At 41.4% G+C, this 20952-nt stretch overlaps 1 protein-coding gene across 5 annotated transcripts in view; it reads right to left on the bottom strand.

The window, feature by feature from the left end:
- Positions 1-20952, bottom strand: part of LOC119961976 (TRAF family member-associated NF-kappa-B activator-like) — a 104842-nt gene that overhangs the window by 43089 nt on the left and 40801 nt on the right. For all 5 annotated transcript variants that reach the window (XM_038789658.1, XM_038789656.1, XM_038789654.1 and 2 more), the window contains 3 exons: positions 19987-20172; positions 10599-10675; positions 2770-2885 (listed from right to left, as the gene is read on the bottom strand). In XM_038789658.1, the coding sequence (XP_038645586.1) occupies positions 2770-2885; positions 10599-10675; positions 19987-20172 (379 nt within the window). The remainder of the gene's footprint in view (positions 1-2769; positions 2886-10598; positions 10676-19986; positions 20173-20952) is intronic.

Below are 20952 nucleotides of genomic sequence, written 5' to 3'. Positions count from 1 at the left end.
CCGTGGAATGCCCTACCTGCAACAGTAGTGAACTCGCCAACATTGAGGGCATTTAAAAGTTTATTGGATAAGCATATGGATGATAAGGGCATAGTGTAGGTTAGATGGCCTTTAGTTTTTTTCCATGTCGGTGCAACATCGAGGGCCGAAGGGCCTGTACTGCGCTGTATCGTTCTATGTTCTAACACCTGCAAGTTTCCCTCCAAGTCACACACCACCCTGATTCGGAACTATATTACCGTTCCTTCACTGTCGCTGGGTCAAAATCCTGAAACTCCATCCCTAACAGCACTTTGGATGTACCTACATCGCATGGACATGCAGTGGCTCAAGAAAGCAGCTCGCCACCACCTGTCTCAAGGCATTTAAGCATGATCAATAAAAATAGCAAATTTACTTGCTTCTACCAAATCCATTACTAATAAGCTAGATCCTGATACGTACAGCATATTACACAGAGTGAAGGAAGGGGAATAAATGTACTTAATGTATCACACATTTTGTTCCAAAATAATGCTAGGGTAATTAGCCGCCGGGTAATTCCGGTCCCATGCCAGCGCACGGGGCTCTTGGCAATGAGTGGTGCTGTCATGGGGAAATCCCGTTGACAATGGCAGGGTCAGAAGATCCTGCTGGCGGGTCGCCTCCACTGTCGAAAAGCACGTGGCGGAGTGGTCAGTAAATCCCGCCCTAACTTTTTTTAACCTGTGAGAATAAATGTTAATTTTCATCAATACCTGGGAGGCCATTTAAATTCCGGCCAATACAATGATTTCTAAATTGTTCTGGAGTTCAAACACCAGTATCTTTGGCTAGAAAGTGCTGCAGTCTACATGTTAGTTTTGCAGCTAATGACTAACTGTTCTTCTGCAAGACCAGCATAGCAGAATGGACTTCTTAGGATCTAGCTCCATGCATGAAATTCTGAAAACGAAACCCCTAGTTTTTCAATCATCGTTACATCGGGTGGTGCGGCAGCACAGTGGGTAGCACTGTTGCTTCACAGCTCCAGGGTCCCAGGTTCGATTCCCGGCTTGGGTCACTGTCTGTGTGGAGTCTGCACATTCGCCCTGTATCTGCGTGGGTTTCATCCGGGTGCTCCAGTTTCCTCCCACAAGTCCCAAAAGATGTGCTGTTAGATAATTTGGGCATTCTGAATTCTCCCTCTGTGTACCCAAACAGGCGCTGGAATGTGGCGACGAGGGGTCTTTCACAGTAACTTCATTGCAGTGTTTATGTAAGCCTACTTGTAACAATAAAGATTATTATTATTATTTTATGAGTGGTTCACCCATTTGTATTAAAATAACAGTGATGGGAAAATCTTGGTTTAAGTATCTGATCTCTATTCTTTCCCATAAGGAGTTCTGAATTAGCTGCGAGAGGCCTCTTCACAGACAAAGACAAATATAGACCTCCTGGACTGAAGACAAAGGTCTCAAGGATGAGAATGGTGTACGGTAGAAGAAAAGAAAGGGGATAGCTGAAAATACCTACAGCGGAAAAATGAGTGAATTATTCATTCTTGAAAATACTGAATTTTCTCGAGATTAAAATGAGTAGCTATGTACACTATTGAACTATTAAAGGAAATATTAACCTTGTTACTACATTTTGAAATACGGAGGTGAACTGTTTTACTCTTAATCTTTTCCACTGTAGATTTAGTGTAAGCAATCCTTTTATTTACAAAAAACCCAAAACAAAATCAAATTTTTACTACTGACAACCCAACTTGCTGCACCACACAGTGACAATCAGTGGTCTAGAGCTTGTCCATAGTGGGGGGAAATTGGAGGCCAAGTGAAACTTAACTTGTACACCTTCCAAGGACTGCTCAAGAATAACATTGGTATAATTCAGGGAGTAGTCACTTGCTTCCCCACACTTCCATCCAAATTATGCGACTGGGAACGGCTAAAGGCAGAAAACAAATGTGTGGCAAAAGTTGTATTTCTATTCATAACTTTCTTTAAAGCTGCCTGAAGTGAAGGAAAGTTTACATCCCTTTCTAACTCATGACATAAATAACCAATTGATGGAATTGACCTTTATTAAAAAGTTAAGCAATGAGGTTGTGAAATCAGTTGTTTTGACGGGTCATTCAGGGTTTATCGGAAACATCTTGTAATTAGGTGCTCATCGCTTTAGTATCACCAATACTGACATATTAAACACTCCTTTTCATCAGTTCCTGGAATTGTTACATCATCGATGTAAAGGCAGATCTTGTATTTTTGGTATTCTCAAATTAGAAAGGAAAAGACGCAGGGTTGGTGAAGGAATTCATATTTGGCAATCATTGATAAATTTCTAACAGTGCTTTGATCACATGAAAGATTTCTACAGACTAAATTTTGATTTAACTTCTTGTTTTCCCCCCCATTTCATAAATGTTAAGACATTTATTATTACAGTCAGACGTAATAATGCATTTCTATAGGTTGACATGAATTACTAATATGTAATGGTATAATTAATGAGCAGTCTTCAACATTGCGTTTTCAACACTGTCCAGAAACCCTGCAGGTTTCCCTCGATAATTAAATGTTTGTCCATCAGTATTATTTTAAAGTTGTTTCAAATATGGTGAAAATACAAGGAAGAAACCAAAGGATTCAGATAATGATGATTTACAAGGAAGGATATGACATTCTAGTCAGTGGCAAATAATCCAGGTATGCATTTTTGCAATTTTACAAAGATGCCGTTCGATTCCCCCCCTAAATGACTGAAGTACAATGCAAAGAAAATGTGCACAGTACTCACTTATCATTTCTTTGTTGTAGCTACATATAGTCAGAAGTTCCGTTTGTTTCTTTGTTAAGGCAGACAGTTGTTTAAATTCTTGACAAACCTCCTGAAAAGCAAATTCCAACGTCTCTCTGTAATACAAGTATTGGTATGTCAGAAAAGCAGTTTAATGTTAATTTTCCTATATAAATCACTTGTCATTACACAGCCTTCTTCAGTAGAAAGGAGGGACGGTCTAGGTCTCAGACTTGGCCGTGACCATAATCAATGCTGTTACACGATCAGCTGACAGAAGGTGCGCTTATAGCAAAGTAGAAAACTGCCAATTTTTCACATTTCCTGAACCTGTGATCATCTGGTTGGGAGGCAGGCCACCAGGTGGTGATAAGAACCACATTCTGAATAAATGGCTTTATTTCATTGTGCAGGTACGAATACCAACATCCCTTTGCATCAAACCTTTATATATAGATACAATGACATTTATTGAAGAGGTAACCTATAATATTTTGCAACTAAGTATTAGTTTCATGGGAGAATATCACATTTGGAACTAATTCCTCAACACAGAAGTCGAATGTTTTATAACCAGTCTATACTGCCAAGTTTGTGTCCAATTTAAATTTGGCATTTACAATGATCCAGCACTAGACTGGCACTATAAATCCTGCTGAATTACTACTTCAAGCTCGTACCAGCATGGCAAGATAATCACCCCTTCAGGGGTTGGTATCATGCCAGTAGGAATTCAGAGGTACTTCAATGAAGACTCTGGCATGAATGCAAACTGGCTCCGTTATCCTGGCACCCCCTGTACCCATCTATAACATATCTGGTCTGCTTTCATTGATGGTTTATTACTACCAGTTAATAACTGAATAAAAGGATCTTGTGAACTGTAAAATGTGCTCCGATAACACAAAACATACAAGAAACAATTCATTTTCTCTCTCAATTTTCTTCCTTTTCTTGGGGAACAGCTTCCAAGTTGTGATTAACTAGCACAACAGAACATGCATGTAATTCTCTGATGCAGAGTGCCCACGCCGGCAGTGGGATTTTCCATCCCCCCAGCCGCCCAATGGGGTTTCTCATGGTGGGCAACCCAACTCTTTCGGGAAATTCCCCGCCTTGTGCGTGCTGCCGGTGCAACGGAGAATCCCGATAGCGGAGAATCCATCCCCATTTTTCAATTCTAAGGTCACATATGTCAATTGGCCAATGTGCTGTGGCAGGCATCACAGCCAAGCACCCTTATATGCATGTGGGTAAACTTCCAGCTGGTCACTGTGTAGTCATGAGGAGCAATATTCTTCTTTGATTTATTTCCCCAACCAAGCCAAGAGTACAGGGGCTAATTGTGATATCTTTAATACTGTCCCATGTGAGATCAACTGCTGAGCACAAATATTGGAGCCTTCTGCTTTAGAACATAGAACAGTACAGCACAGAACAGGCCCTTCGGCCCTCAATGTTGTGCCGAGCATTGTCCGAAACCAAGATCAAACTATCCCACTCCCTGTCATTCTGATGTGCTTCATGTGCCTATCCAATAACCGCTTGAAAGTTCCTAAAGTGTCCGACTCCACTATCACAGCAGGCAGTCCATTCCACAACCTAACCATTCTCTGAGTAAAGAACCTACCTTCGATATCCCTCCTATACCTCCCACCCTAAATCTTATAGTTATGCCCCCTTGGATTGGATTTGTTTATTGTCACGTGTACCGAGGTACAGTGAAAAGTATTTTTCTGCAAGCAGCTCAACAGATCATTCAGTACATGGAAGAAAAGGGAATTAAACAAAATTCAAGAAAATACATGAGAATACATAATAGGGCAACACAAGATATACAATGTAACTACATAAGCATTGGCATCGGTTGAAGCATACAGGGTGTAGTATTAATGAGGTCAGTCAATAAGTGGGTCATTTAGGACGAGTGGGGAAATAGCTGTTTTTAAGTCTGTTCGTGCGTGTTCTCTTGTAACAGCTACATCCACCCGAGGAAAGTCTCTGAACATCCACTCTACCTATCCCCCTCATCATCTTATAAACCTCTATTAAGTCGCCTCTCATCCTCCTCCGCTCCAAAGAGAAAAGCCCTAGCTCCCTCAACCTTTCCTCACAAGACCTATCCTGCAAACCAGGAGCATCCTGGTAAATTTCCTTTTCACCCTTTCCAATGCTTCCACATCCTTTCTATAATGAGGTGACCAGAACTGCACACAATACTCCAAATGTGGTCTCACCAGTGTCATGTATAGTTGCAGCATAACCCCGCAGCTCTTAAACTCCAGCTCCCTGTTAATAAACGCGAACACACTATAACCTTCTTCATGGCTCTATCCACTTGAGTGGCAACCGTCAGAGATCTGTGGACATGAACCCCAAGATCTCTCTGTTCCTCCACATTCCTCAGAACGCTGCAGTTGACCCTGTAATCCGCATTAAAAAATTTTCTACCAAAATAATCACCTCGCACTTATCAGGGTTAAACTCCATCTGCTATTTTTTGGTCCAGCTCTGCATCCTATCAATGTCTCTTTGCAGCCTACAACAGCCCTCCACCTCATCCACTACTCCACCAATCTTGGTGTCATCAGCAAATTTACTGACCCACCCTTCAGCCCCTTCCTCTAAGTCATTGATAAAAATCACAAATAGCAGAGGACCCAGAACTGATCCCTGTGGTACACCGCTGATAACTGGGCTCCAGTCTGAAAATTTTCCATCCACCACCACCTTCTGTCTTCTATGTGATAGCCAGTTACTTATCCAATTGGCCAAATTTCCCTCTGTACCACACTTCCTTACTTTTTTCATGAGCCGACCATGGGGAACCTTATCAAACGCCTTACTAAAATCCATGTATATGACATCAACTGCTCCAACTTTGTAGGGCAAAGTTGTGCCTTTTACGCACTGGACTACTATGGGAGCTTAATTTTTAGAGATAGTTTTATTTTGACAAAAAATGCTGCTGCAAAGTAGATTCTTCTAAACTGGATGGTGAAACACTTAGAATTACTGTATATGAAAAAAAATGGCACTGCTTAGGAAGAGGAGGAATGAACGTTTGTGACAGCTAGAACAATTTTCAATTGGTGAGTGGGGCAGAGCCAAAGTGGAGGAGAAATGGAAAATCTTCATGGAACAGAGGTGGTGGCATAATGGTATTATGCTGGAGTAGTAATCAAGAGACCCAGGATAATGGTCTGGGGATCCGGGTTCGAATCCCACCATGGCAACTGATGAAATTTAAACTCAATAAAATATAGGGGATTTTCCACAGTAACTTCATTGCAGTATTAATGTAGGCCTACTTGTGACAATAATAAAGATTATTATAAAAACGGGCGGCACAGTGGCACAGTTGCTAGAACTGCTTCCTCACAGCTCCAGGGACCCTGGCTCAACTCCGGCCTCAGGTGACTGCCTGTGTGGAGTTTGCACTTTCTCCCCGTGTTTGCATGGGTTTCCTCCGGGTGCTCCGTTTTCCTCCCACAGTACAAAGGAGTGTAGGTTAAGTGGGTGGATTGGCAATGCTAAATTGTCCCTTAGTGTCCAAAACTGTAGTAGAGATTATGGGGATAGGGTGGAAGTGTGGGCTTAAGTAGGTGCTCTTTCCAAAGGCTGGTGCAGACTCGATGGGCTGAATGGCCTCCTTCTGCACTGCAAATTCTATGGTTCTATGAACAGAGAAAGATCACAATTGAAGATCAGGATGGAAGAAAGGTAAAGGAAATAAAAAAGGGTTTCAAAAAAGTCCAAGTACATACAATCAGATATGAGTAATTAATTTATGTTTGGGGTTGACCATAAATCAAAGAGATTGTGGGAAACAGAGGCCAGGGAAAGAAACCAAATCACAGAAAAGGAGACGGAAATGATTACGAAGACCTGAAAACACAGAAAGACCTTTGCAAACAAATCGTACTGGAATAAGGGTTATCTTATTAAGTGAGAGAAATGCATAAACAACTTTCATGACTTTAAAGGATTTTTTTATTGGTTTATCATCTTAGAAATGTTACTTGTACAGCTGTCAGATTACAAATGACAGAGTGGCTTTGAAAGAATAAATGTGGCACTCAATTTATTGAAATGCAGCCTTGTGTGGCTGATCTAAATTTCAGTTAATTAGCATGTTTGTGTTGTTTATTTAAGTCAAAGAGAAAATTGGGACACTTGGTTTTCATTCAGCTACAGCTAAATTTAATACACCACTACTTTTAATTATAAATAGATAATTTTTTTCACATCATCAATCGGATGAGATTGAAAGCATTGTCCAGATCTACATAGGCACTTTTAACAGCAAATATTAGCTGCAATGGTAGATATGTGACTTGGCACCTGCAGTATAAAGGACAATCGGAATTAAATTTTCAGAATAAATAATAAGAAATACTGGGATGGATATGTTATCTTCACAAAAGACGGCATGATAAAATCCATTAAATTGATACACAAGCTGGCTGTCAAAGAAACAACCCCAACTTACAATATGTGCAGACAGTTCCTTGGCAAAATGGCATATACACGGATTGAAAAACTGATTAAGGTCCCAAAGGTATTAATTTACTGGTCTGTCCATTCCATCAACTTTCAGGGCCAGAAAGACTGGTTAAAAGGAGTCCCAGGGTACATTTTTTTCACCCAAATTTGGGGCCACAGAACTGATGCTTTGAATATCTTTGATTGCACAAGTTATGAGTCAATCCAACCAAATAATTCAGGTTTAGCCTCCTTGAATATTCATTGCAAACTCCCAGCCCCACATCAGGGACTCTGCAACTGTAATTAAAAGTAGAGTTCATTTTGTTAACAGTAAGTGCATCACAGCAGTAACGTATTGCTGCAAGTAATGGCATATAAACAGCTGTGCAGCTCCATGAAAATATGGTTATCCCACTCAGCATCACAGGGCACTCCCTACACAAGAGCCATCTGGACTTTATGAAAGATGGTGGAACAAAGAGTACACATGGTGGCTTACATTCAGAGGACTTAGTTACATATGATAAATACATTTTCCTACTTCAGAATATCTAGGTACGACCTCTGCAAAGCCATCAAGGACACCAAGAGACAATACCAGGCTAAGCTAGAGTCACAGACTAACAACACGGACTGTCACCTGTTGTGGCAAGGCTTAAAAAACATAACAGGCCGAAAAGCCAGTAGAATCTCCGGCAAAAGCCTCCTTGATGAACTTAATGCATACTATGCTCATTTTGAGCAGGAAAGCAACAAACCATTGTCAACTGCCCCAACAGCCTTGGACACACCGATACCTACCGTCACAGTGTCCGAAGTGAACCCAGGTTATTCTCTCTTCCAATCCCTTCCAATGCGCTGGAGATACAAAAATTTGAAAACACGCACAAACAGCTTCTTCCCCGCTGTTACCAGGCTCCTGAATGACCCTCTTATGGACTGAACTGATCTCTCCATGCATCTTCTCTACTGTATAGCGCTACACTCTGTATGCTTCACCCGATGTCTATGTATTTACATTGTGTATTTATCATATGCCCTATGTTTTTCTGCCTGGACCATACGCAGAACAATTCTTTTCACTTAGTGCAGATAACAATAAATCAAATTAAATATCTGCAGAAATAATCAGGATTTTCCGACACAAGAGCATAGGAAAAATATGGATACTACAAAAACGTTTCCTCTCAACTTACTCCGCTTTGACTGAGCCTTCAAGCAAAGCACTGAAATTACCTTTAGCTCTTTCCCAGGTTCATTGGTAATATTGCAGAAGGGCAAATTCTCCAACTACAACTTAAAATTGGAACTATTATTATGTTGCAAATGTCTTGTATTTTGTTGGACACATATTGAAAAAAATCTTAAAAGTGTTTCAATTGGGGCAGCACGGTGGCCTAGTGGTTAGCACAACCGCCTCACGGCGCTGAGGTCCCAGGTTCGATCCCGGCTCTGGGTCACTGTCTGTGTGGAGTTTGCACATTCTCCCCGTGTCTGCGTGGGTTTCGCCCCCACAACCCAAAAATGTGCAGAGTAGGTGGATTGGCCACGCTAAATTGCCCCTTAATTGGAAAAAATAATTGGGTAATCTAAATTTATAAAAAAAAAAGTGTTTCAATTGCAGGACAATTGCAGGCTGTACTCTATTTGAATTGGCAAATACACATCCAAGATGCATTCTCTCAAGCCACTGAGCTAAACTAACTGTGGGAAAAGCAGAATGCAGAGGCTTTATTGGAAAACATGGTCCAAGAGATGGTCTGGACCCACGGAAACGGGTTAACGGAGGAAAACCGTTATCAATGGGATATTATCTATCAGCATAGGAGATAATGCCTTGCCAAATCAATTATCAATAAAGAGGTCAGTGAGTCAAATACGGCTCGCAGAAGGGTCATCACCAACCGAAAACATTAACTCTGCTTCTCTCCTCTGATACCGACTCCTGCTGAGTCTTTCCAGCATTTTTTGGTTTTACATCCAGGAGGGCCTGGCACAATGGGAAAGGTCCATAAATGCATTGGTATTTCCGAAACAGTGCCTGCCTTTCCTGCAATTCCATTTTTGCATATTTTTGATCAAGTTTCTCTCCCCACCACCCAATTGACTAAATTTTGCTTTGGAGTATACAGAATAATTAAAAATAAAGATTCACAAGTAAACCACTATATGACTGAGAGAACAAAGCTCTGATTTAAGGTATGAAATAACTTGAATCAAAGTCACAAATTAATTCTATGCCTTCCTTGTTTTCTCTGAAGATTTTGGCATGGTTGCGCACAACATTCTCCTCCACTGTCTAGCTCTGTGAGACTGACTTTTTTTTTGTTTAATATCACAGCCACAGCATTGTCTGTTGAAGTTAAAGCAGAGATTGAGAGGAAGATTAATAGAATTTCAACCGCGATCTGGACTAAATAACGAACCTGTATGGATGCCTCTGCACCATTCTAGCCACTGTCTGACAAGTATTACTTTCAAACCCCCCACAACACAAAGATCTAGTATGCCATTCAGCTCCTTGAGACTGCCAGATTTTCTTTAAATCTTTGTGTTAAGAAATGTTTCCTGACATCAGCCTGAACAACCAAAACTTGTTCTGAACTGCCTCAACCAAAGGAAATAGTTTTGCTCTATCTGCCCTACCAACTCGTTTAATTATCTTAAATACCTCACTTAGCTCACCCCATAATCTTCTACACTTAAGGGAATACAAACCTAGTCTATGCAAATTGTCTTTGTAATTAAGCCTCATCACCAGTCTGAATCCAAAGCCAAGGCATCCTTCCTGAGATGCCATGTCCAGAACTGAATGCAATACACTAAACAGGATTTAATCAGAGTCTAGACCCCATGAGACAAAGGCCAACATTCCATTAGCCTCTTGAATTATATTTTGTGCTTGTACATTTAGCTCTTCATGTAATTGGAGCTTTAAATTTCTGTTCCTTCACAGTTTCCACTTTTCATTCTTGGCCAATCTATTTAATTTGGCCAGATCCCTTTACACATAACTAGGTTATAATGGTGAAAGAGATGGATAGCAATTATTGGTGTCATGTGCGTGAGATTCAGCAAATTAGACATTAATTTGCAACTGCAAAGAATGCCATTGATGCTAAAAACCAGTGTTCATAAAATCAGGTTTCCTCAATATTGTCACATTAGATCAATACAACTAAAATATTTGGCACACCAGTAGATTATATGAAGAATTTAAAAAAAAATTCTACTCTTGCTACTGGAGTATCCTTTATCACTGATGAGAGTTTGTTACCAAAGTGTATTATTTGAATAAAAAAAACTTTCCATTGAAGGTGGGGGGAAAAAATAAATCATACTTATTCAGAGGATGATGATCTGTGCCTGTCAAAGGAACAGCCTTCTTTGATGATGATTCAGCCATCTTCCAGTTCACCTTGAAATACAAACAGTTTTAACCCAATTGACTAAATTCTGCTTTGGAGTATACAGAATAATTAAAAATAATCAAAATAATTAAAAATAGAGACACAAGTAAACCACTATATGACTGAGAACACAAAGCTCTGATATAAGGTATGAAATAGAATATATGTTAAATACTTTATGATGAGAATAACTATTAATGCAATGTATGCTGCAAGCCTGGAACTGCTGATTCCAACTGACTGAGCATGTGGGTGATCAATGAGCACCATCTGCTGAAATTGTGTCACACTACAAGTATTAATCTAACATGATTGATCACGTCTTTTAATCTTAGCGCACAAAACAACTTGAGGGATACAATCAAATCCACATTACTATTAAATTATATAGACCACATTTTACCGATCCCAACAACTTGGAATTTTAATGTGTGAATTATCTGCCAACAGTGCTAAGATTAACCCGCTTCAAACCTCCAGGCCCACAAAATTCAGGCAGTAGGAATGAGTAAATAAGAAAGAATCCCCAAAAGGGTTGAACTGGTTGGACTTTGCAGGTTGGATCACTTGGATGCCTGCATGTGCAGCTTTTAGGCTATTATCTGCGTGCTAATTTAATATTTCAGAAATAATTTCTGACAGCTCTATATTTAAATTAATTTTTCAAAATTTTAAAATTGTATCCATCCCTCTCATTCCCTGTGGGTTCAATTTCTGATATTTGATTGGTCAGAAAATACCACAAGCCCACAAAAGCCATGCTCTTGAAAGTTGCTATTCAAGTGAAAAATTCAGTGATTATCATAACCATTCCTACAAGTCTACCTACAAAAATGTCAGAGGACTGTTTCCCCAAGTAGGGAGGATCCACCCAAAGTGTTTCCTGACAAATCCTTTCAAAATGGTTCCAGGTCTCTGCTGTGTACAGCCAGAGCATTCCCGACTCCATGCCCATCTTGCTCTTCACAGGTTACCAAGTCTTTTGACACCTTCATAAGCCTTAATCCTCTCCACTAACATTTTGCCAACCTCCCTTTCTCCTCACCAGCCCTAACGCATGACCGCCTTGCAACCCAACTTCTCTCATATCTGTACATGCCTGTGGGGGACATATAATGCATTGCATGCTTCCTAGGAGTGCTCAGCTCCAGGGATGGAAGTAAGGATTAAGGTGACTATTTGAACTCCCCCAGTCTCCTTAGAACTCATCTCTTAACTTTTCAAGAAAATGTATGTTTACAAATGAGAAAAACCTAGTGAGACTGATAGATACCCCCTAGAGTAGGAAACATTGGCCATCCATTTAGAATGTTTCTGTCTTGGTTCACAATGTATTTAACATTATCTTCACCATCTGGCATACATTCCAGATAGCTATTGGGAGAGTGCCCCATGGTACTAAAAAGTACACCATATTTGGATGGAGAGCCAAGACTTTATATTCAAGGAGAAAAAGTAATTTTGATTGTCAGAGGATCTCACCATTAAATGTATCTCTGTGGCCAATAAATGGTAAGACACAAACAAGTGCAAGACACAGAGAGAAATAGAGATTCAGTAAAAATCAAGTAGAAGATAAGAAAACTGGCAGAATTGTGAGAATACCACATATTGACTAGGTTTGGATTGTTTTCGCTGGAGTTCAGAAGAATGAGGGGGGATCTCATAGAGACTTATAAAATTCTAACAGGACCAGACAGGGTAGATGCAGGGAAAATGTTACCAATGATAGGTGTGTCCAGAACCAGGGGTCACAGCCTGAGGATTCAGGGGAAACCATTTCGGACAGAGATAAGGCGACACTTCTTCACCCAAAGAGTGGTGAGCCTGTGGAATTCATTACCACAGGAAGTAGTTGATGCAAAAACTTTGAATATATTCAAGAAGCGGCTGGATATAGCACTTGGTGAGAATAGGATCAAAGGCTATGGGGAGAAAGCAGGATTAGGCTATTGAGTTGGATGATCAGCCATGATCGTGAGGAATGGCGGAGCAGGCCGAAGGGCCAAAAGGCCTCCTCCTGCTCCTATCTTCTATGTGTGGTGATATGCATCACTGTAAATCGCAAGGGGTTATTGTAAATACACTACAATTAAGTAAACACTAGAGGGAACACCAGAGACATCATGACATGCAGACAGACAGCTAATGAACACATAGAATAGGACATGACCAATGGGCAACCAAGACACCCAGAGGTGACACTACCACAAGGGGGCAACCCATATAAAAGGACAAGGCACACATGCTCTTTCTCTTTCTACAGGGGACACTCAGAGAGGAGGACAGGGGCAGATCAGAAGCATCACACCCACCGCATGGCTTGGAGCAGACTGGTTAGCTAGACTGAGTTACTATAGCAAGATTAGCAGGAGAGTCAAACTCAAGTCGGAGAATTGTTAACTATTCAATAAATGGGTTTAACCTATCTCTAAGTCTGAACCTTCCTTTGTCAGAGCATACATCAAGGACGCAGCTTATGCTACATGAAGAAGCATAACACAACATGGTTCCAGGAGTGCCTGTTGAATCTATATAGTTCAACTCAACATATCCGTGACTAACATCAACAGCACCCAGGCAAGATGTTTGAGATTCCGGTTCCTCAGCAGCTCAGGTACCACAACAGTCTCAGTGCCAACTGGTGTGCATTCAAACGAGATTTGAGATTTACATGTTGGCATCCGACCGAGATGGCGTGGCCGATGATGAGAAGATAAAGCTTCTACTCACCATTGCGGGTGAAAGTGCAACAGAAATCTTCAACTCCTTCAGGTACTCCAAAGGGCAAGAGAAGAGAGACTTCCAGACAGTCCTGGTCAAGTTTTAAAACTACTGCGAGGTGAACACAAGAAAAGAAACCGGTAAAACTGGAGCCTATACTCACCACGAGGCACAGGTAGGCTTGCAGCAGAAGCAAACAGCAGTTTTGATTGGCAGCCATCTTGCAAAAGGAGCCGCACATGCGCAGTTCCCCAGAAGACACCACCTGGCAAAAGTGTTCTGCGCATGCGCGAAAAGCCACACATGCACAGTTGGGCAAAGTCAAGGAAAAGCCATCTGCGCATTGCCAATCCATTTCTATTCACAGCGTCGCAAGCGTCATGACGTCAGAGACCATGTGGACCATGCTCACTTAAAGGGAAAATGTCCCAAAATAGTGAAAAAATTTTTTATAGCCACAAAACACAATTCTTTCGCCTGGAATGACAGCACAATGCCTGAACTTTGACCAGTAGCTGAAAGTAACCTCTGCAGAACCCTGCAACAAGCAGTTAGCACCGCCCTAAGAGACGATTTGGTCCTTGAAGACTACGACTCAGACGTTGATTTCTTCCTTGGACATGGCGAGCACAATGACAGCTCCGACACAAAAAGTGATGATGCGGTCCTTGAAGACTCCGACTCGGAAGATGATTTTATCATTGGACATGGCCACCTCAGTACCAAATCCGAACCGCAACGAGATGGGTTGTACAGTGAAGCATCCGACACAGTCATGGACGGGTTCTTCGGATTTGAGGATCCTCAGCACAGCATAGACGGCATCCTGACCCAGGAGTACAGGATTCTGCTGCGGCCTGACGCTAAGAGACAGAGAACGGTACAAGCCTACAGAGAGTGGCCTGAAGCTACACCAGTGGTCCACGCACCACAAACAGTGCTCCATGAACCACGAAGTGTCTCCGACTCTGCACAGAAAGCGATGACAGACTTAACAGCGAGACCATTGCACGTCTCTACACAGAGAACACAGATCGACTCCACAGCGAGACCACTGCATGACTCCACACAGGGAGTGATGCCAGACTCTACAGAGAGAGCAATACAAGCTTCCACAGCGAGCTCGTTGACAGACTCCATGATGGAAGCAACGCAAGACTCCAGAGCGCAGTCCTTGCATGAAAAAGACCATGAAGGTCTAGTAACCTTATCTGAGCAACCAGCAGCAGACGATGCAAGACTGCCACGCTCAAGTGCACAGCAAGATGACTATGACAGTCTACCACGCTCACGTGAACAACAAAAATACTACAACAGTCTACCTAGATTATTTGAGTCACCAGAAGAAGACTCTGACAGTCTACCCAGCTCATTTAACCGACAAGGAGACACTGAAGGTCTACCCACTGTATGTGCGACAAGTGACAGAGGCTTCACAATTCTCATTCAAGATGTGCGACATCTCAGCGAGATTGGCAGATCTCATCTAGTGTGTACAGAGGCATTCGACAATCAAAGTGAGGCTACTAGTGACCCCAGTGACACCACGTTAATTCAAACCTCATCCACTCGAGCCTCTCCACAAGACAATGCATTCCTGAATGTTTTGCCTCTGGATCGGGAGCATCAAGACACCTCAGATGATTCAGGTGACACCTCAGATGATTCAAGGGAACCTGAAATAACTCCGGACGGGGAGGGCCAAGAAACCAAAGCTGATTCAGGTGAACCAGAAAGGGCTCCAGACGGGGAGCATCAACAAGCCAAAGATGATTCAAGTGAACCGGACATGACTCCAGATGGGGAGCACCGAGGAATCAGAGACGGCACCCTCAATGAAACAGCAGATGCCACAAAGGACACTGACACAAATAGCTTTGTGAAGGACTCGATTCTCTAATCGGTGTGGTCATTGAGCGCAACAGGCACAACAACAAAACTTACAAAAACAACAACAAAGACAACAACAAGAAGTGTACCAAAGGCACCAACGTCAACAACAAGCACGACAAAAACAACAACACTGGAACAACGACTGGTACGACATGGTACAACTCTGCAAATGCACAGCTCCTAACACTGGCAAGAATGCAGCCATACCATGGCATGACAGCAAATCTCACCGATTCAAATTTGCTCCACTAAAAACAAGCAAACCAGCTTTCAAGGCAGATGACATACTGCATCAATATCGCCACCACAAGAAACAGTCCAGGTTGGGCAACACAGATGACATACTGCACCGCTACCACAAGCATTGAAAAAAAAGAAGAGTCCAAATGAGACAACAAAGTGATTTGACCATTTGCCCACCTCCCGATGATTTCTTGGTTCCTTAAGCACAGGGACACTGACGGCGTTCACAAGGAAATTACAACATTAACATCGACACTTCAATAACAAAACAAGAAAGCCACTCGACCATATAAATTCATGATATTTGGACTCATACATATTATTTGATATTGCATAATCATCACAGCCAGCATGACTTGTACATGTCATCACCTATCTACCTATTTTGTTCAATTTTCTTTAACATTGTACAGAAGATATGTAACACGAAAAAAGGGGGATGTAGTGATATGCATCATTGTAAATACACAAGGGGTTAATGTAAATACACTACAACTAAGTAAACACTAGAGGGAGCACCAGAGACATCATGACATGCAGACATATAGCTAATGAACACATAGAATAGGACACGGCCAATGGACAGTCAAGACACCCAGAGGTGACACTACCAGAAGGAGGCAACCCATATAAAAGGACAGGGCACACATGCTCTTTCTCTTTCCACAGGGGACACTCAGAGAGGAGGACAGGGGCAGATCAGAAGCACCACATCCGCCGCGTGGCTTGGAGCAGCCTGCTTAGTTTGACTGAGTTACTATAGCAAGATTAGCAGGAGAGTCGAACGCCTGAGAGTCGACGTAGGAGAATTGTTAACTGTTCAATAAATATGTGAAACCTATCTCCAAGTCTGAACCTTCCTTTGTCAGAGCATACATCAAGGAAGCAGCTTATGCTACATGAAGAAGCATAACACAACACTATGTATCTATATTGACAGTGGGAATCATTCTAAAGGCAATGAAAAGAGAAAAGAGATAAGATGCTCAGGAGGGAGAGAGAGAACTAAATTAAACTTTGAAACAGCCAGCAACAAAACATATGAAACAGAGCTAAGAGGTTAATGGTACACATTGTGAAATACTCCACCTTAAAGAGAGAGCGCAGAAGACATAAATGGAAGATTATATTCATCATGTCCAGGGCTGGTTTAGCACACTGGGCTAAACTGCTGGCTTTTAAAGCAGTCCAAGGCAGGCCAGCAGCACGGTTCAATTCTCGTACCAGCCTCCCCGAACAGGTGCCTGAATGTGGCGACTAGGGGCTTTTCACAGTAACTTCATTTGAAGCCTACTTGTGACAATAAGCAATTTTCATTTTAGTTCAGATAATTTAGAAATGAGAAGAAATGCAGTTCTTTTTGTCAAGAATAGGGATACTGTGGAAACATCCAGTTTTTGGTTTGATGGCATAATGTAGCACTCGTGAGGTAAATAATAATAATAATCTTTACTGGCACAAATAGGCTCACATTAACACTGCAATGAAGGTACCGTGAAAAATCCTAGTTGCCACATTCCAGCGCCTGGTCGGGTACATGGAGGGAGAATTCAGAATGTCCAAATTACCGAACAGCACATCTTTTGGGACTTGTGGGAGGAAACCAGAGCACCTGGAGGAGCCACACACAGACATGGGCAGAACATGCAGACTCTGCACAGACAGTGACCCAAGCCGGGAATCGAACCTGGGACCCTGGCGCTGTGAAGCAACAGTGCTAACCACTGTGTTACCGTGCCGCCTTGCCATCACTTTCATTGTGTGTCATTCACTGGGTGATGGTATACCATTACACCTCCTACTCACTGATATTGTCAACACAGTTCCACTCTGCGTGAAAAGTTTCCATTTAAACTAAAACAAAACAAACGACTGAAGGTGTTGAAAATCTGAAATAAAAACTGAAAATGTTGGAAACTCAAAGCATGCCAGTTAGCACTTTGAAGAGAGCGACAAGTTATCATTTCAGGTCCAGATCCTTCTCCCAAACTGTTTTGAATGGACCACACCCAAACATAAATTTGTCTGTCCCCTCTGCACATGCAGATTGATCTGTGTTTTTCCAGCAATTTCCGTTTTGAATTGAGAAAAATGATCAGAGTCGGGTTCAAAGACGAAGATTGCCTAACAGATTTCTTGCTTTAATCAACACTTGCACAATGAAAAATAATAATTTTCCCTTCAAGATAGTCAAACCAGATAATGGATCAAATTGTAAGGTGGAGTATCTCACAGTTTGTATCGTAAATTAGGCCGGCTCCAATACCCTTTAGGTAACAAAAATGTTGTGTCTTAACATGCAGGAAGGTCAAAACAGGGTGCTGGGACCTTTGGGTACATGAAGACCAACAGTGTATCTCCCTAATCAAAGAGATTTAAGGATTGGGACAGAAACCGGGAAACACGAAGGAGGGTGAATTTGAGCCAAAAAAGAGAAACAAAGATGGAAAGAAAGATGAGATGAGAGAATAAAGGAGGAATGGTAAAAAAAACCTGAAAAGTCAGAGTTTAAAATTATACTTTTGAAACTCTCCAATGCCAATTGGCTAAAAGCAGGAACAAGATTGAACAGTTTACATTGTCCTGTTTCTGGCCAGAGGTTGATTGGCTTGTATAAACAATTAGCATGCTGTTAAAAGGTAATGTCACTCATTCACTAATCCTAACTTTCTATGAACTTCAGTGGCATATAATGTAAGAAATCAAGAAAATTCTGAAAACATAAGGGCCAAGCTAACATCAAGATGCTATTTGTGTGAAGCAAAGAGTGCAGCAGCATAAATCAACCAGCTAATTCTGGAAATTTTCAACTTGCGGCATCTCTCTTTTATCCCTCGAATTTGCTGGCTGATTTGAGCATACATCATGGTGTATGTTGTTAACATGCCATTATTACTCCAGCAAGATTCAGTCCAATGTATGATATCCCTAATACCGGCAAAGCATTATATACACAGAAGCAGCACCTGCATACTACTCAGACAGGCAACAACATAAAACCACTTTTAAGTTTAACATTCATAAATGATGTACTTTCAGGACAGTCATTCCACACAAAAATAAAGAACATGCAGATTCTCAAGACATAAGGGGCAGCATGGTAGCATTGTGGAAAGCACAATCGCTTCACAGCTCCAGGGTCCCAGGTTCGATTCCGGCTTGGGTCACTTTCTGTGTGGAGTCTGCACATCCTCCCCGTGTGTGCATGGGTTTCTTCCGGGTGCTCCGGTTTCCTCCCACAGTCCAAAGATGTGCAGGTTAGGTGGATTGGCCATGATAAATTGCCCCCTGGTGTCCAAAATTGCCCTTAGTGTTGGGTGGGGTTACTGGGTTATGGGGATAGGGTGGAAGTGTTAACCTTGGGTAGGGTGCTCTTTCCAGGAGCCGGTGCAGACTCGATGGGCCGAATGGCCTCCTTCTGCACTGTAAATTCTATGTAAAAATAAAACTGGATAAACCTCAGGTCTGTCCCATCCATTATCCATGGTATGCAGTAGCATTGCTATTGTTTGCAATAAACGGTCTCATTTATATTCAGATTTTCAGTTCATAAAATATTTAATACAACTGACACCAATATTCAGTGTCCAAAAAGCAACAGAAACAGTGAAAATAAACACCAAAAAAGTGTATTGCGCCACAAAAACTTAATTAGGCCTCATCTGTACCAATTAGACAATACAAAAGGAAGGTGGATCATGTTAGGTCTTGTACTTACAGCAGCATGCAAGTACAGTAGGTCACACTCAGTTAAGAAATTAAAACAGAAAATGTCAGAAATAAAGACATCTGTCAGCGGTTGTTTAAAGAAGCATGGTGCTTCTTCCCCAATTAAGCAAGAGATGAATGTTGGCATGCAGCAAAAATCCAACCCATGACTTCACTAGATTGCACTAGAGAGATGCACACGGGTGTTGCCAGGAATAAAGAATTTTAGTTTTTAGGGATGATTGGTCAGGCTGAGGTTATTTTACTTGAAAAACAGGAGGCTGAGGAGATATTTAAGTGAGGTGTATAAAATTTAGGAGCCCAAATAGAGTAGATATAGCTGGAAAGTGAAATTAGGATGAATAGCTCTTTTCCTCGGCTGAGGCCCAATGGCCTCCTTCTGTGCCTTAAATTTCTGTCATTCTGTGATTCACTGCTGCCCCTATTTCTGATGGCTGTCCATGGAAGTGATGACTGGAAATAATCCCACAACTAATCTTCCCCCACGTTGTACAGTTGCGTTGGAACCTTTAAATCCCCGCTTAGGTCACGTGCAAGACAGCCCCTTTAAATTATATGTGCAGAACCATGCAAAAAGGTCATCATGTACTCCAAAAAAAAATCAAACGCTACCTATAAGCAGTACCCAGTATGAGAAAATAAATCCATGCTTCCGATTTATAGGAGCTACTTTGTCAATAGGTATTTGATTTTAACATTTTTGTGAGAATTAATTATCTTTGCATCTTACCTTTAAATCTGGTGCACAGCAGAGCTGTTCACTACGTCTAAAGAAGTCAGTATGTTCCTTTAATTCCTTTCTCAGCTGTCTGAGTTCATGGTCTCTTTCTTCAATACCTCTTTTAAGTTCCTTTTGAATTTTCTGATAATCCTTTATCTGTTCTTTTAACCGATTATTTTCAGTTGCCAACTGTTCCTGGAAGTATAAAACAATTAAGAGTAACAAAAATTTGTATCAGGACATATTGTGCAAAAATAACCAAGCATATTCAGCAGATTCATAGAGGGCTCAAAAATCTGATAAAAATCATCCCCAGGACAAATGCAATTTTGAAAGCTGCTCACACAATGAATTGAATTTGACTCCAGTGCCAGACTACCTGAGGTTTTTTTTTCACAAGGAATCATTGTATTGAATACATGGCTCATTACTGGTACTTTATTATTATATTTGCAATAGGTGTCAATGCAACATGAAAATCACAGCACAAGGGCATCATTGGATTTGTGCAAAGGAATAGAACTGGAAGTTGTATAAATTCTTGTGAGCTGTTGAATTTTCAAAAATGGCAATCTTGAAACTTGCCAAATTTAGAGACTACACAATGAAACAGGTGATTGGATGGCACTAGGAGTTTCAGTCAATGTCACGATAACTCCAGGTGGGAGACCAAACATTGTCGATACTCTCTGCATCCCCCAATCTCTATTATCAAGTTACAAAATATAGACAACATAACTGTGACAATCATCAGTAGAGATGCCCAATCAGGTAATAATATCTATCGATCAAGCTGCATTATGTATTAGTGTCAGCCATGGCTCAGTTGGTAGCACTCTTGCCTCTGATGAGTCAGAAGGTTGTGTGTTCAAGTCCCATTCCGGAATTTGAAAACATTAAGCTGACAGTGCAGTACTGAGGGAGTGCTGTTCTGTCAGAGATGCAATCCTTCAGATAAGATGTTAAACCAAGACC

The sequence above is a fragment of the Scyliorhinus canicula genome, chromosome 2 (assembly GCF_902713615.1).
Source record: "Scyliorhinus canicula chromosome 2, sScyCan1.1, whole genome shotgun sequence".
In the NCBI taxonomy this organism is placed as follows: domain Eukaryota; kingdom Metazoa; phylum Chordata; class Chondrichthyes; order Carcharhiniformes; family Scyliorhinidae; genus Scyliorhinus; species Scyliorhinus canicula.
The sequence above is the reverse complement of the archived record's forward strand: the minus strand, read 5'-3'. Positions and strand labels throughout refer to the sequence as shown.